This window comes from Neopsephotus bourkii, unplaced genomic scaffold (assembly GCF_033783945.1).
Source record: "Neopsephotus bourkii isolate Nb327-2 ecotype Australia unplaced genomic scaffold, CSIRO-AGI_Nbou_v1 NB_1638, whole genome shotgun sequence".
NCBI lineage: Eukaryota > Metazoa > Chordata > Aves > Psittaciformes > Psittacidae > Neopsephotus > Neopsephotus bourkii.
Window position 1 is genome coordinate 8,641,974 of NW_026902113.1, and position 16,733 is coordinate 8,658,706.

Sequence of the window (16,733 nt, forward strand, 5' to 3'; positions counted from 1 at the left end):
AAGTCTCAGTTGCCCTTATTTTAAAAGTGACAGCATATTAATTTGACACTAGCTTTGGTTGGATATTAAGCAGCTAACTTGGAGAACTGGGACAATTTCTGAATAGAAATAAGTTTATATTTAACCTTTTTTCTGACTTGTAAGTAATCACACATCTGTATTCAGTACAGAACAGCAACATAAGACAGTTAAGCTCCTTTGTGTCTATTACTTCCATAGACATATTTGGAGTGCATTAGCTAAAAGCAAATTAATAAGCAGTAAATAGTAGCAATGGTATTGTCATAGCTTATGATAGGCAGATCAAGAGAAAAACATACAGGACTTCTAAAGGTAGGCTTCATCATTAAAAGCAAGAATAAATGTACACTCATTTTTAAAGATATCAATGGTATTTTATATTACCTAAATAGCTAGGATGTAGCTTTAGACTGATTTTGCATATGTGCAGACCTAGCTGCAGTCATCAACATCCAAGAGTGAAACATCAGTAGTACTAGACATATGTCTATAATATAAATCTATTATCCAGTAGGTATTTGAATAAATAACAATACACAAAGTGTGTTGTCTACTGAAAATAGCTTACTCATTGCAAGATTTCTAGCAACACTGCAGTAGTTTAATCCACAATTTGTCTTTTTTAAATTATTTTTTAAGAATACTTAGTTAAGCTCACTGTGTTTTAATTTATTTTTAATTATTAAAAAAAAAAAATACATTTTGAAGTATTGGAAGAGTGAACTACCTGTCAGAGAACTTGTGCCCAAAAGAAATCCAGTCTTTCTCTATCAAGACCTAGAGAGTAAAAACCAAACCAAAACAAAAGGAAACAGTTAGCTCCAATCAACACACGGAACTACCTTTATGTACTTTCAGGACTTCCCAAAACACCATAAATTACCACTGCAGAATACTACTGATTTTCCTACTCTAAAATTCAGAATAATTCTTCCAAAAATATTCTTCCTCTGTATAGAAAGGTGAAGAAACGTAAATTGCTTTAAGATTTTCTCTTCTCTGTTACTGGGGGAGCTCTCATTTTTAGATTTTAATACTGTTGATCTGGGGGCCAGTGACAAAAGCACAGAGGTGCTATAATTTAGTAGATGTACTATCTCACTTAAGCACTTTGGAATCCTTATGTCATAAGTAAGGGGTTTGTTTTTGGAGGCAAAAGACAATCATTGCAACATTTCTGCATGGTGCCTGGAGCAACACACTATTTCCATTTCAGTTTTCTTGATTTTAAATAAATGCTTCTTCCCGTGGGCAAAGTATTTCTAAAAGAAAGATTTATCAGTATACTGCAAATCCAAAAAAAGCATCAGTAGGTTTACACTGCTTCCTTTCTTACTCAAGTACTTTATTACATCCCTTATTTACCAAGAAACAAATCAACAATGCAAAACCTTGCTTACCATGAATCCTTTGATTGTTCTGTAATAGGAATCTAGCAAGAGAGCTCCAAGAGAACAAACTTGGGAAGTCCTGTCCCAGCCATCTGAGCAGTGCACTAATACACTTGCGCTCTCAACTGCTATTGCCTGCAAGACACAGCTGTTTCTTAGTGAATGTTCTGTTCCAGGCAGTAGTCAAAATGTAGTCAATAAATACAATAGCTACATTTATCCCAAACTAACAGCACAGACCATTTTATTTTACAAAACCAGAAAAATGTTTATTATGAGAAAAGGATTTAACACTATCAGAAGACTAGGAATTTTTCTCCATGGAAGCATAGAAAATTCCTTATAAAGAAAAGAAATTCCACTACCACCTTTGCACAAGGTAACAAGAACATCTACAGTGATTCCAAGTTTTCTTTCCACCCCTTATAAAACTGAGCTTATACACCCCTGAGTAATGCAAAGTAAGAAAGAAGGGTACTACATATTTCAGACTAAACAGGTTAAAAAGCCCAGAACACCACACGTCATTGACGATACCCACTTGTTCATCAAATTACACAGAAGTTAATGGCTAGGAAGTATTTTGGAGGGTCACCTTCAGGGCAATTGTCCACTTTGAACTAAAGTAACTCCTGTTTTTTTCTCTCAGTAACAACAACGATCTCGTTTTTGTTTCTTCACTCAGCCCCCCTCAGGTCAAGCTACTGGCTTCACAGGTGCCTTGCAAAGACTCTTCATAAAGAGCCCCATTTCCTTGACCAATGAAGTCAACGTAGCCAGTTTGGCTTCTCTACCATTTCTTCTAGGCTTCTCCAACCCTAGGAGTTCTGGTTTTCAGGGTACACTAAATAACAATTTGCTCCATCTACCACCAAACTGGCTACAACTTTCATAAATACCTAAATGGGCCAGGCAACATAAAAATCACTTCATCTCCCAGTAAGGTGACCAAAGAGCATTAAGAAAATAAATACCCCAAAACATCAGCTGGCATATTCAACATTTCAAATCAAATCCACTTAAAATAGTGTATCAATGTATCTATATAGTAAGCACCTACCTCCAAAAAGGTCAGTTGCAGAATTTTACACTGTACAAATTACAATTTTACACTGTACTTGCCTGGTGGCAAGTCAACCTCCTATCAAACAAAGCAGCAGCACGCAAGTTACCTTGACTAGGAAGACAGCAGCATCCAACACAGCTTTGATGTGACGCAGCCATCCAGAACTTTCCAAACCAGACAAAAAGTCATTGACTGACAAACCCTTTGTGCCACTGACTGAAAGAAACCAAGAGTTAGAAAGCCATAAGCAGTTACAGCTACCTATAACCTGCAACAGAGAAAGAATAATAATTGTATGCTGTTTCTAATGCCCCATGCTGTAAACTGATTAGAAATCTTCCAGGAAACCACCATTAAATGTTTTTTAACACTTTTAACAAATGTTTTTTGACTCTGTAGAACTACACTAACTATAAATAACAAGAGTAAGATTTCTGACTTTTTGACAAAGTAATATTTAAAGTAAATACACTGGTTAACCCCAACATGGAGCCTTACCCTTGCCTCACCGAACAATGTAAGGGTAAGGCAACAGAAATGCCAAAAGCTTACCAGAAATACTGAAAAAGTACAACTATTAGAAGGAAGCAGCTGCATCCAGACAAGTTCAGAGTAGTCAGATTGCCAGAGCTTCATCACCTTATCTACTCTGCTGAGGAGAATAACGCAAACGCACTACAAGGACATGGCGATGAACTGAAAACCATCCAGATTTTCTATCTCCAGTTCTGACATACTATAATTCTGACTGATCTCTAGCATGTTTTCTTAGCAAACTTTGATTCTATAACAGTAGTATCACTTGAGAGGGCAGGGAAGGACTCAAGTTAAAGAAAAGATGACTCCCAGAATAGCAGCAGGAGGCGTTAACTTGAAAGTTTCAAACATGGACACAACTCACAAACAAGAAAGATTATCTTCTTATACGATACTGAGTAGCAACTCACAAAGTTACATTACTGTCAACACATGACAAACTTCTGGCAATGATAAAAGAAATACTTGCTGGCTAACATAACTTCATAGAATAATAGAATCATAGAATAGTTAGGGTTGGAAAGGACCTTAAGATCATCAAGTTCCAACCCCCCTGCCATGGGCAAGGACACCTCACACTGAACCATATCACCCAAGGCCTCGTCCATCCTGGCCTTGAACACCACCAAGGATGGAGCATTCACAACTTCCCTGGGCGACCTGTTCCAGTGCTTCACCACCCTCACAGGAAAGAATTTCCTCCTTATATCCAATCTAAACTTCCCCTGTTTAAGTTTTAACCCATTACCCCTTGTCCTATCACTACAGTCCCTAACGAAGAGTCCATCCCCAGCATCCCTATAGGCCCCCTTCAGACACTGGAAGGTTGCTATGAGATCTCCACACAGCCTTCTCTTCTCCAGGCTGAACAGCCCCAACTTTCTCAGCTGATCCTTATGTGGGAGGTGCTCCAGTCCCCTGATCATTCTCACAGCCCTCCCCTGGACTTGTTCCAACAGTTCCATGTCCTTTTTATGTTGAGGACACCAGAACTGCACACAATACTTCAAGTGAGGTCTCATGAGAGCAGAGTAAAGGGGCAGGATCACCTCCTTCAACCTGCTGGTCATGCTCCTTTTGATGCGGTCCAGGATACAGTTGGCTTTCTGGGCTGCGAGCACACACTGAAGCCTGCTCATGTTCATTTTCTCATCAACCAGCACCCCCAAGTCCTTCTCTGCAGGGCTGCTCTGAATCTCTTCTCTGCCCAACCTGTAGCTGTGTCTGGGGTTGCTCTGACCCAGGTGTAGGACCCTACACTTGGCTTGGATAAACTTCATGAGGTTGGCATCAGGCAACCTCACAAGCGTGTCAAGGTCCCTCTGGATGGCATTCCTTCCCTCCAGCGTATCAACCGAACCACACAGCTTGGTGCCATCGGAAAACCTGCTGAGGGTGCACTCAATCCCACTGTCCATGTCACTACCAAAGATGTTGAGCAAGACCAGTCCCAACACTGATCCCTGAGGGACACCACTCATTACTGGTCTCCAGCTGGACATTAAGCCATTGACCACAACTCTTTATGTGCAGCCATCCAGCCAGTTCTTCATCCACCGAGTGGTCCATTCATCAAATTGATGTCTCTCCACTTTAGAGACAAGGATGTCGTGTGGGACAGTGTCGAACGCTTTGCACAAGTCCAGGTAGATGACATCAACTGCTCTACCCCTGTCCATCAGTTCCGTAGCCCCATCATAGAAGGCCACCAAATTGGTCAGGCAGGATTTCCCCTTAGTGAAGCCATGCTGGCTGTCACCAAGCACCTTGTTGCTTTTCATGTGCCTTAGCATGCCTTCCAGGAGAATCTGCTCCAAGATTTTGCCAGGCACAGAGGTGAGACTGACTGGTCTGTAATTCCCCGGGTCATCCATTTTCCCCTTCTTGAAAATGGGGGTTATATTTCCCTTTTTCCAGTCGTTGGGAACTCCACTTGACTGCCACGATTTTTCAAATATGATGGCCAGCGGCTTAGTGACTTCATTCGCCAGCTCCGTCAGGACCCATGGATCGATTTCATCAGGACCCATGGACTTGTGCACGTTCACATTTTTAAGACCGCCTCGAACCAGATTGTCTCCTACAGTGGGCCCAAGGTCTTCATTCTCACAGTCCCTGTGTCTGCCTTCCAAGACTTGGGTGGTGCGGTCAGAGCCTTTGCCAGTGAAGATCGAGGTAAAGAAGTCATTCAGAACCTCAGCCTTCTCCAAATCCTGTGTAGCTAGTTCAGCTGAGAGCTTCCTGAGGGGGCCTACGTTCTCCCTAGTCTGTTTTTTATTTGCTATGTACCTGTAGAATCCCTTCAGCTACATGCGATTCTAAAAGAAGATACTCGAGCTTGCCATCTCCATCACTACCTGCCCCTGCCACAGTAGAAGCCTGCTTTCTACCAAGCTTAACAGTTGGACTTGATTTAAATGTCTTTTTCCAACTAAAACAATTCTCCAATTCTAAGGTAGTGCACCCCAAATTGAAATAAGAAGGCTCTGTAGCCAAAAGTTATCAGTGGGGATATTCAGACAGCAGCCACAAAATAATCTTTATCTCTGACTACGGGAAGAAGTGAATCAGCAGAGAAAGTGGAGAACAAAATTCACCAAGTCATTCTGTGACACAATTTCACGTTCAGTCAAATCCCCTAACCTAATGAAGGCTATGACCTCTCAAACCACTGCCTCCTGGACCTTTCCTGCACTACATGGTTCTCAGCTTTCAGCCATGAAAGCTTTGGTATACTCCCCATTGCTCAGAAGAGTGCCAATTGCTGTTGAATGCTGTAACAAAGACAGGCTTTCCAAGTAAGCATTCCAGCACCTTTTCTAAAGTCTTTGGATCTTTGTCATCTACAAACTATCTAGCAAACCACAGCACAATGAGGTAACAAAACATCAAGAAACCCTGGCAGACAACCAAATTTTAAATGTTAATCTGTAAATATCAGTAAAAGCAGCAAAACCTATGTTAGTTTTCCCTAGTCTTTGAAAGAGACAGCAGCATCAGTCAAGTGTGCTTCTGAAAGGTCTAGCACATCGATGAAATCAGCCAAGGATCTGATCCATTCAGATAGCTCACACTCTCTGTACACCAGTGGTTCTGTACATTTGTTCAATCACAACAGTACACAAACCTGTACACAACTCCATGGTAAAGATAATGAAAATATTCAGATGTCTGTAAATTCAAACATCTGCATGGATGGAAGGGATTGGACAGACAAGGCAATGCCTACCCCTACATTCTGTACCTTGTAGTTTAAAGCACAAGCTTTTAGCTGGAAAATAAACAGGCTTCCAGCCCTCAGTTTGTTTTCACCCAGACACTGCTGTCAAAATCTTCTTTCATCAGAATTTTTAGCTGGGTAAAAGTATTTCACCACTAGCATTTCCCCATTCTAGCCAGACTTCTGTATTTTCTTCTGTATTCAGGCCAAGGCAGAGATAAGAACACGTGTTGAGTCCGAAGAATTACTTTCCATTTCTGAGTTAACAGACATTTTTATACTTGTTAGTGACGAAACAAAGAAATTGCACTGACACTGTTTTGACAGTTAAAATGCTGGGGGGGTACACCCAATCCACACCTCTCCAGTCCCTTACGCTCCCTAAAAGATTGAAATATGATTTATAGTACTACTAAGATCTTTAGCTACTTCAAAATAACTATCATTTAAGACAGTTTTGGCTATATGGATCCTATCATAGACACATGCCCTGAATGCATCTGAGACCCAAAACCTCTATGTTCCATTGCTTGATTGTCCTTAACATACAACTAGCAATGCCTCATGCAGCAGCTCAAGAGGTGACTAGAACCTGCAGACTGAAGTACAGTGGGTCGGAAGCAGAGATTGTTTTTAACAAATGAAAAAACCCTGAACAACCCCATACAGCCACTCTACACGACCCTCAAAAAACCCCTCTTCGTTAACACACTTCCATCATCAAAACATACTTGGCAAACCACAGCAGCTATTGAGTCTCTTCCTCAAATATTTCCTGCAAAAATGCTGGGTTTTGACAGACAAAACCTTTTTGCTTACCAGAGTTCAATCTTCTCTGACACACAGTACTGTATTTTTGAATATATGAAAACTAGACTTTAACACCACAGCCAAAAATTTAGTCTACGTGAGAAGAAGGACTTCAGGGTGTTGGCTGATGAGAAACTTAACATGAGCCAGCAGTGTGTACTCTAAGCCCAGAAAGCCAACAGTATCCTGGTCTGCATCAAAAGGAGCGTGACCAGCAGGTCAAAGGAGGTGATCCTGCCTCTCTGCTCTCATGAGACCGCACCTGGAGTATTGTGTGCAGTTCTGGTGTGCTCAAATTAAAAAGGACATGGAACTGCTGGAACGAATCCAGAGAAGGGCCTCAAGGATGATCAAGGGCTTGAGCACCTCCCATATGAAGATGGGCTTAGAAAGTGGGGGCTGTTCAGCCTGGAGAAGAGAAGGCTGTGTGGAGACTACATAGCAGCCTTTCAGTATCTGAAGGGGGGCTATAAGGATGCTGTGGAGGGACTGTTCATTAGGGACTGTAGTGACAGGACAAGGGGTAACGGGTTAAAACTTAAACAGGGGAAGTTTAGATTGGATATAAGGAAGAAGATCTTTACTGTGAGGGTAGTGAGGCACTGGAACAGGTTGCCCAAGGAAGCTGTGAATCTCTGTTGCAAAGCTGCCATCTCTGGCAGTTTTCATGACCAGGTTGGACAGAGCCTTGGGCAACATGGCTTAGTTCAACGTGTCCCTGCCCATGGCAGGGGGCTTGGAACTGATGACATTAAGGTCTTTTCCAAAACTTACTATTACATGATTCTATGATTTTTCCGCTGCTGTTGTACAGATGCCCAACAGGGGAGCAGAGTCATCATGTCCACACTGACACACTACTTAAGAACAGTTTTTAAATATCCTGTATTCAGTGCAATAAAAATCAGCTGAATCAAAGAATAGACTGTAAATCCCCGTAGTATGCTTCATGGTGTACTCCCATTACAAAATTTTGTTGGGAAGGATTATGTCTTACATATTGCTTGTAAACGTAATTGTTCAATTCTGAGGGCTAATCAGGCAAATAGACAAAGAGCCAAGGAGCAGGACACATGATCAATAAATAACAGTAGTTTTTTATAAATAAAACTGAGGACAGTGCTGGTTACAATGGCTGTTGAACTAACAGGGTCATTGGCATCACATTCCTAATTTGAGAACATTCAGTTCAGCACGTCTGGGGAAGCTAGAAGTTAAAAAGACATCTTCCTCATTTTGAGCTATGAATCATTTTCATAGCATTTCCTTCCTGATCAGTCCACTGATGGCATATTTCTGCAAGGGTCTGAGAAGTAAGTTATTGCATATGTCTTCTTCTTTGACCCGAAGGATACTTTCTACTACTAGACTGGCATTCAGCAAAATTCAGTGAATTATACAGACTGAAGTAGAACTGTGTTAATTTACCCCAAAACCTGATCTGAAGACCAACTAAAGATACTACTCATGATTTTGTTTAAAACCGAGTTTATTTAAACTCGGTTTAAGGTAATTCATTATCACAGATCACAGCAAACTGGTACTACACAAAGCTGGAGTAAAATATAGGAATATCAATAAAATTTGGTTAAGCTATTATGAAAAACTTAAGAAAAATATTTATCCTGTTTTCATATACGCTGTTATAGCACAGTTAGAACATACCTTCCAAAAGTTTCTGTAAGCTGGATCTCATTACATGAATATTTTCAATGCCAACAAACTGGAACCTAATGTTAGAGTAGTTGTCTTCATTCTCATAGCCCTTCCCAGCAGCTCTGTTTGCCATTGCATTAAGCTTAAAAGAGCAAAATAAAAATATTGAAAAACATCACTTGAAACAAAAAAACTCTCAAATTAAGAAAACACAGTCATAGAATTTCAGTGGAATACACTGGGAAAAGAAACACACAAGAGCACATATGATAAGCAGAATCCAATGAATTAAAGGTTTGTGGCAAATCAACTTGACAGCATTCAAGTGTAAAAGAGGCACAGTATATAAAAAGTAAGAGTCAGTCTGTGTTTAGAGTTGACATATCTGAATAATGCATTTAATGGTTTCCTATTCTCTCCTCTGTACTTCCATTAGTAAAGCTTTACTTATTTCTGAGCAAAACCACTACGAAGAAATTAACCTAAAAATTGAAAGGCCCAGACCTAATCAAATGTGTTCTCCAGGCATCCTAAAAACGTTGGGTTTAGAGGTAAGAAGCTAATAAATTGCTGCAGCTATAAAAATTACAATTATAAAAAACAACAGTTGGCTCAGTTTCAGTCTGTCAGCCTGATTTAATGCTGAAAAATAAGTGCAGATCCTACAGTGCAGGATTTTCACTTTAGATACTTGTTTTCCAGATATGTTTTTCCTGCATTCAGAGATTTGAGTAAAATGAAGACTAATTTAAAAGCAGATGATTCTACAGTGACTTACCCCACAATCCAACACATGGCACCCCCCCCCCCCCCTCCGCCAACATAATTCAGTTTAATTAGACAGGGATGAAGTATGGTGGTGAGGCACTGAAACAGGCTGTCCAGAGAAGCTGTGGCTGCCCCATCCCTGGCAGTGTTCAAGGCCAGACTGGACAGAGCCTTGAGCAACCCGGTCTAGTAGGTGTCCCTGCCCATGGCAGGGGATTTGGAACTAGATGATCATTAAGGTCCCTTTTAACCCAAACCAGTCTATGATTCTATGATGACCTCAGAATGCTACATAAGAACTTCCCCTATATCTTCCTTAGTTAAATTTAGCATGTTTTTAAATACACCTCTTCAGAAGTTCAGCAGCATACTCAGTGAATTCTAGTGGAATCCTGAAAGGGATTCAACTTCATTAAGAAAAAAAAGTAATTAAATACCTGACTAGTGAAGCTTAACTTTACCTTTAAAGAACATTTTTGCCCATGATAGAGTCCTACTTAACTAATTTTTTTCAGAATTGCACTGTAACCCTGTACTCTTATGTTCAGGAAGACAGGCAAGTCTGTAGAGCCTCAAATACGTATGTACCTTTGGTCTGGTGTCCATGACGTACATGTAGCGATTTGAAGGATTTGCTTTACTGATGGCTTGCAACATGTGTTCATCTTCCAGGCACCTGGCACTGAAACCTGAGAGAGGTTGACTGCATCTGCAAATTGCAGCCTAGCACACAAAACAAAGATAAAATTAATACCTGTAGCTGAAATGCTTTGCATCCTTCTAAAAAGACGCTGAAACAAGTTGTTTCATTTGGCAGATAACAGCATTAAGCTAAAAAAAGTTTAGGTGTTCTAACTTTTTTTAAACACATCGCTTGCAGACCTTCACACACAGTACCTACAACTTAAAAACTTTATCAAAACTTTTTTTCAGGCTCATCTACGTCGGCAAGTACCAGTTTATATATGCTTTCCCCAAGTATAAAAGTTCAAAAAAGTATAGGCCGGAAAAAATACACTTTCTGAAAGCAAGTTGCTCTCTTAGTATTATATAAATTATGGGTTTACTACTGCAAATACAATTTTATTATTGCAAGTACAATATGTTATCATCTAATGTAATTTTCACCATGTCATTTTCAGTCATATATTGCATTTCTTAAGGCACCAGGTACATCTTACAAATAACTATCATCTTCAAATGCACCCAGTAGCTTAGCTCTCATCCATCAAATTCTTCAACTCAGCAGGGCGACAGCCCTTCTCTCCCTTCAAAGATAATGCCCCTAGCCAAGACAGGGCAGATGCTGCTTCATATCACTCTACCACACCTTGCAAAATCTTGTTTATCATCCTCTAGTTTTTGCAAATTGCTCAAACAAACAAGCAAACAAACAAAAAAACCCCACAACACAGAAACAAAACCAAACCAAAACAAAAAAAAAAAAAAACAAAAAACCACCACACCACCAAACCAGTGCTATTGTTTTGGTGAGGTTTTTGTGATGTTTTATTGTTTTGTTTTGTTGTTGGGGTTTTTCCTGTTGTTGTGGGGTTTTTGTTTTTTTTGGTTGTTTTTTTTGGGGGGGGTTTGTTGTTGTTTTGGGGTTTTCTTGGTAGGGGGAGGCACGAGTATTTGATCTAACAGATTTTATTCTTAATATATCAAGGAAGACAGATCACTTGACAAAAAGCTGTTTTCATTTATCTTAAGGTCAGTCTCTGAAAACTTTAAGAGATTCAACTGATTACTTAAGGATTTCTTTTAACCTGGCTTAGCTTAATTCAAGAGCCTGTTAGACACTACTAGCATCAGCTGTATTTAAGGTTATCATGAGTTACACCATTCTCATACATGTCACTGTACTTACCCCCTTGCCCATCCTGAACTACTGCCAAATACTAAGAAATACTCTTCAGTACATTTGTATTAAGAGGAACACACACCATACCTCTTTATTTTTATGATAATATGACAAAACTGGGAACCTTCCCTTGCTTCTGAACTTGGAGCTACCAACAATTATGGGCTTGCTTGCAGTTCTGGGAACATAAAGTTCTCTGGGATAGGTTTCACAAATCTGAAAGAGACAGACACACAAACCAAACTTTATGTACAAGGCACAAAGCCTATACTAATATAGTATCCAATTTGAGGGATTGTAGGTGAAATAAGGCAAAGGTTAAACACTAACATGTTTCTTTATATATACAGAAACAGCTCGGAAGAGGAGACAAGCCACAGATAAAGTAGTACAAATTGTTACCCAAGTTACACAGTTAAGCACTGCTATACTTGCACTCACTTCTCAAGAATGCCACTTCAGCAGAAATGTTACGACTTTGTTTCAAATAAAATATTGACATTATTTCCCTCATTTTTAGTATTTGCAGACTATAAAGTAAAATGAAAATTAATCTGGGAATTGGCTGCACCACCACAGCCACTGTCGCCCACAGCCAACACTGCAAATGCTCAAGCAGAATCCTTAGTTAAGAGGTAACAACGTTGCAGAGCACCAGACTGTCTTCAAACAGGTAAGCATACTCATAGTATTAGATTGTTTTCTACAGGCGTAGAGTCAGAGGAAAGAGCAGAAACAAATGCAAAGCAAAACATATTTCCATTACAGCACTCACCTTATAATCACGATTTGCATCAGACAACTGCCAGTTTGCGTTTGGCACTCCCATTCTCTTATATTCTTCTGCTAGATCAATAAGCTGCCAGCCCTTGACTTGCTCAGATTCATTTTGTTTTGGATTATAAGAGAAGGCATACAGGTCTTCATATTTTGCTAAAAGGTAAAGAATAAGACTAAGTAATGAGTTGTCCCCAGAAAGGTCTGAGTGGAGAAAAGCAGCACAGCTTGCACGTCTTGAAATTGCCCAAACTGCAGAGAAAGTTTCAGGCTTTGGGATTCTCAGAAGCAAGACTAAATAGATACTTGACACTCTTCATATATTTATCATACAGTTAACTGACAATTATAGATACTTAGTTAAAGGTAGATTATGAGAGCTTTCTTGAGTGTGCATGACCTGTTTCAGCAGGGACATTTCTAATTCCATATGGGTAAAGCAGAGGGCAGTCACAAAAAGGAAACTGACAAAATTAAACAAGGCAATGGGCAGAATTATTAGAAAACTTCACAAGCATTTTATCCATGGAGCACACCAATTAAGAGACTATATGCACTAACAGTCACAATTTTAGGAATAACACTAGAAAGGCAAAACAATACAGGAATCTCACATTCCCTTAGTGAAGACCAGCGACCTACAAGAGCCAGACAACACATCTTCTGAATTTGTATGGAAATGAATACTTAACCATTAAAATTCCTCTACATACCAAACCCATTTATTGACTTTTACATAATGCACATAAAAAAATAAAATATTAAGAGCCACAGATTTACCACCACCACCATTCAGGTATATACTGCAAAGTCTTTTACAGTTCGAAGTATTACCTGTTCTTGACAGCTGAAGCAAAGAGTTATAAATGTCATGACAGTCTCTCTCCCTGGGAACAACAAAGTGAACTATCCTGAAGTTCTTGCACTGGATGACAAGAGGGCAGCCAGAAGTAGTCAAGGGAAGTTTTTCCACTACAGCAATGTGATGATGCAATATCTGCAGCATATAAAACCTCAGTGTTAGCACACTGATGAAAAATGAGAACAGCATACGTACTGTTTACAAGAATAGATGTAAGGCACATTAAGCTATGATGAATATGGATTTCGACTGATTTTGTCAATCATTTAGTTATAAAAAGAAATAAATTTAGAAGAAGAAATCCAAGACTGGCATTTTGGTCAGGATATAATTTTTCAAAATACAGTTATTCTCTCACTTCATATTCTGAAGTGCTACCTAATGTTTGTAAGGAATAATAAACAACCTTCTAAATCCAAAAGTGTGGCTACTCCTCTGTAACTTTTTTAACTGACAAGCTTACTTCTAATTAGGCAGGACCCAAACAGGATGCTTTTTTATTTTAAGGATCTATAGGAACATATTTCAGAATTTTCAGGCAAAACAGAACAAGCCAGGAAAAGCAATTCGAAATGTAAGATACAGAAGATGAAGATTTTAGAATGCTAGTACTCAACATCTACAGAATGAACAGGAGATAAGAAAAACATCTGTACTATCCGTTGTGTTATGTAGACATGACAATCAGCTAAATTTTGCCTTTCAACCACTTTATTGAAGACTGTCAGTAATGGATATACAAAAGCCCTTGATAGATTTATCTTTGTGGCAAATTTATGTAACACTTAGGAAACTAACAACTGTTCAATCACAGGAAGAAAGCCACAGATACATTACTTCTTGTAGAATTTTAATTACCTCACAGAAACAATCATCTTCTCTTGAATACTGATCAGAATTAGATAGGCATCTGAAAATTATGCTGCCAAATATGCACTTACAAAGAAACTATCTTGAAGACATTATCGTAATTATACTTGGTGCTTCCATTATGACCACAGAAACGCAGTAATCTGAATGCAGGCACAATTTCCCCAAAATGAAACATTTTAACATAGTGCACAGGGAGACACAAATAATGATTCTGAATCATGTTCTCTCCCCAGTAACCCATTTTGCCTGAAAGGATACAATTTGGTTTGTATAAAATTGTACATTGTACCCAAGAACAAATTGGAGAAAAATAATTTCTTGAAAGCACCATGAAGCACCTAGTTGGACAACCAGGATACAGGATGAAGGCTAAACCAGAAAAATATACCTACAGGAAAAAAATTAACCACACCCAGGGAAATGAAATTTCATCCTGAAGGATGACAGGCACTCATTTGGCCAGGTAGCTGAGCTACAGGGAAAGCCAGACCTTGATGTCCACATGCGTGTCATTAGGGCCCTGAACAGAAAAGCTAATGGGAATCACTGTACTAGCCAACTTTGATGGCACAACATTGGCATGGGTCACCAAAAAGCTGAAGCCCCTTCTGCATCATTCTATTCCAGAGATGATGACTTCGGAAGAAACTGCTGCTTGCCACTCAAAAAAGGACATGGAATCTTCAGTATTTCATAAAAGCCTAGATCTTTTGATTTTTCTGTCTCATTTAACTTAGGCAGACTCTAAACACAAAGTAAGTTAACACAGAAATTTTAAACCTGATGCTGAAACTACCTATCAGTTTCCTACTGCCGCCTCTGAATTGTGGTGCAAGTCAGTTATTCAAAGAAAACCACCACACATTCAGGAACACAAATGAAGGCTACAGAAGAAATTACAGCAGCTTGAGAAGTGAACATTTTCAACAATACCCAATTTCAACTGCAGCAGTGTCATGCAAGAGTACAATCCATAAATCGTTAACTTATGATCTCACGAACAAGGGGAGTGTGGGGAATAACTTATAACTTCGATGAACATTTCAGTAAACAAATTTAACCTTAGATCAGGAAACACAAATGCAGCTGGAGAACCTCAGCTTCTGAGGTGCAAGCATTCATTATCCTTACCCATGTCTCTCTCTGGCTTGAATCTATGAATAACAGATGAGTTGCTGTAAGGTATAGAGTTCCCGTCAGTGACTTATTGCTTGTGCTAAACCTATCCAGTAATCTCACTTGCTCAACCTGAAAAAAAAAAAGAAAAAAAAAAGAAAAAAAAAAGGAGGGGGAGCAAAAGTTAATTTTGGGGTGGGTTTTTTTGCACAAAGCAAAATAGTAACTGCAAAAAGGTCTGTCGGTAGAAAACAGTAGAAAGCATAACAGAGCATACATACAAATATTCAGGCTAAACTATTAAGAATACAATAGTGGTCACACAAGCTTTGAGAAGACTGACTAGCTACAACATCCTGTTTCAGTACAGAAGTGAATAATGAAGGCACAATGCTAGACTCTGAATACTTAATCCACGTACGTAACTACCATGGTTACTTACTAGAAAAACAGACCAAGATACCAATTTTTTTTTAAATAATTAAGAACATTAATAAGCTTTTAGACTCCTTCCCCAAAACAGCAAACAAACACTAACAATTTCCTGTTACTGAGATGTCAGCACTGAATGAATTAAGAGCTCATCTCCGTAACATGTTTCATTGGCTCTGCAGACTCAAAGCCATAAAAATGATGTCCCTCCGGACTTCGATTTTAGGTATCTACTGTCTTTTATGTCTTCACCAACTTTAAAAATCTAGATCACCATAACCTTGCCTCAGTCAAAAATAAAATACTATTGGAATTCTAATAATTTTAATAATCGCCTAGAAATTCAAGGACTGCCATTTGGAGTTTCAAGCTTGATTCTTGCAAGGGCAAATTTCTCCTCCTGGTATTCCATCAACATTGTTATCTCAATCCTATAGAAAGCAATTAAAATGATTTCTAGATAGCCTGCTTTTTATCTGTTGTTTATAACTTCACAGGCTCCACAGTTTGCTTTATTTGAAGAAAACATTACATGATTCTCTACATGCAAAAACAGGAAAGGAGCATGGCTTATCTCCACACATTCCTCTATTTCTTGGCAGCACTGTGCCATTAATGCCCAGTTAAAGCTCTTTTGCTTGAGGCTTGCTGTTACTGACATTAAATGGGTGATAGAACTCAAAAAAACTTCCACACCAGCAAGACCAGCACTCAGATGAAGGGATTAATACAGCTCATATCTACTGTGCTGATGTTAAGCCGCTTGTAATTCACATGTACAAACTTATTTATCTACTAAAAGCATGTATAATTACACAAAACTGCCTTATCAATTCTGGTATTTTTTACAATCTAGCAAGGCCTGATTTTGTGTCTGAAAGTTAGAAAAGCCACTTAATGCATACAAAACAACATAGGAAATACAAACATCAACTAAAATCCAGTGACACTATGATACTCTAGGTTTCAATTTAAAAAGCAAAAATAAATACTTGGAAGCTACATGCATCAGTACCTCAAAATACATTATGCTGTAATCAGCAAGGTTACATCGCTCAGATACAGAGTAGCATAAATCAGTATAGCACAGCCAAAACAGAGTTCTATTTTGGACAGTTCTGCAGCAGTGACTGCTCAGGTACCTGTCACTGCACCTCCTCAGCAAATTGAGAAGTCCACAGAAATTGCTCTGGTTTTGTTTCTGTAACACAACCCACAAAACCCAGGCATGTGAGGTTCCATTTTCCTCCATGTAACAAGGCAGCTATTCTGAAAGCTGTATTTCTGTGTTAGATAAGGACAGGCATTAGTGCTCCAGATTGCTCTTACATGGGTGAAAT

General features: G+C 39.1%; 1 protein-coding gene across 1 annotated transcript in view; it reads right to left on the reverse strand.

The window, feature by feature from the left end:
* MTMR6 (myotubularin related protein 6) overlaps positions 1-16,733 on the reverse strand; it is an 82,724-nt gene that overhangs the window by 8,639 nt on the left and 57,352 nt on the right. The window contains exons 3-11 of the mRNA XM_061374623.1: positions 14,977-15,093; positions 12,945-13,107; positions 12,109-12,266; positions 11,421-11,549; positions 10,058-10,192; positions 8,711-8,843; positions 2,585-2,694; positions 1,422-1,547; positions 749-798 (exon numbers count right to left, since the gene is read on the reverse strand). Coding sequence (XP_061230607.1) covers positions 749-798; positions 1,422-1,547; positions 2,585-2,694; positions 8,711-8,843; positions 10,058-10,192; positions 11,421-11,549; positions 12,109-12,266; positions 12,945-13,107; positions 14,977-15,093 — 1,121 coding nt within the window. The remainder of the gene's footprint in view (positions 1-748; positions 799-1,421; positions 1,548-2,584; positions 2,695-8,710; positions 8,844-10,057; positions 10,193-11,420; positions 11,550-12,108; positions 12,267-12,944; positions 13,108-14,976; positions 15,094-16,733) is intronic.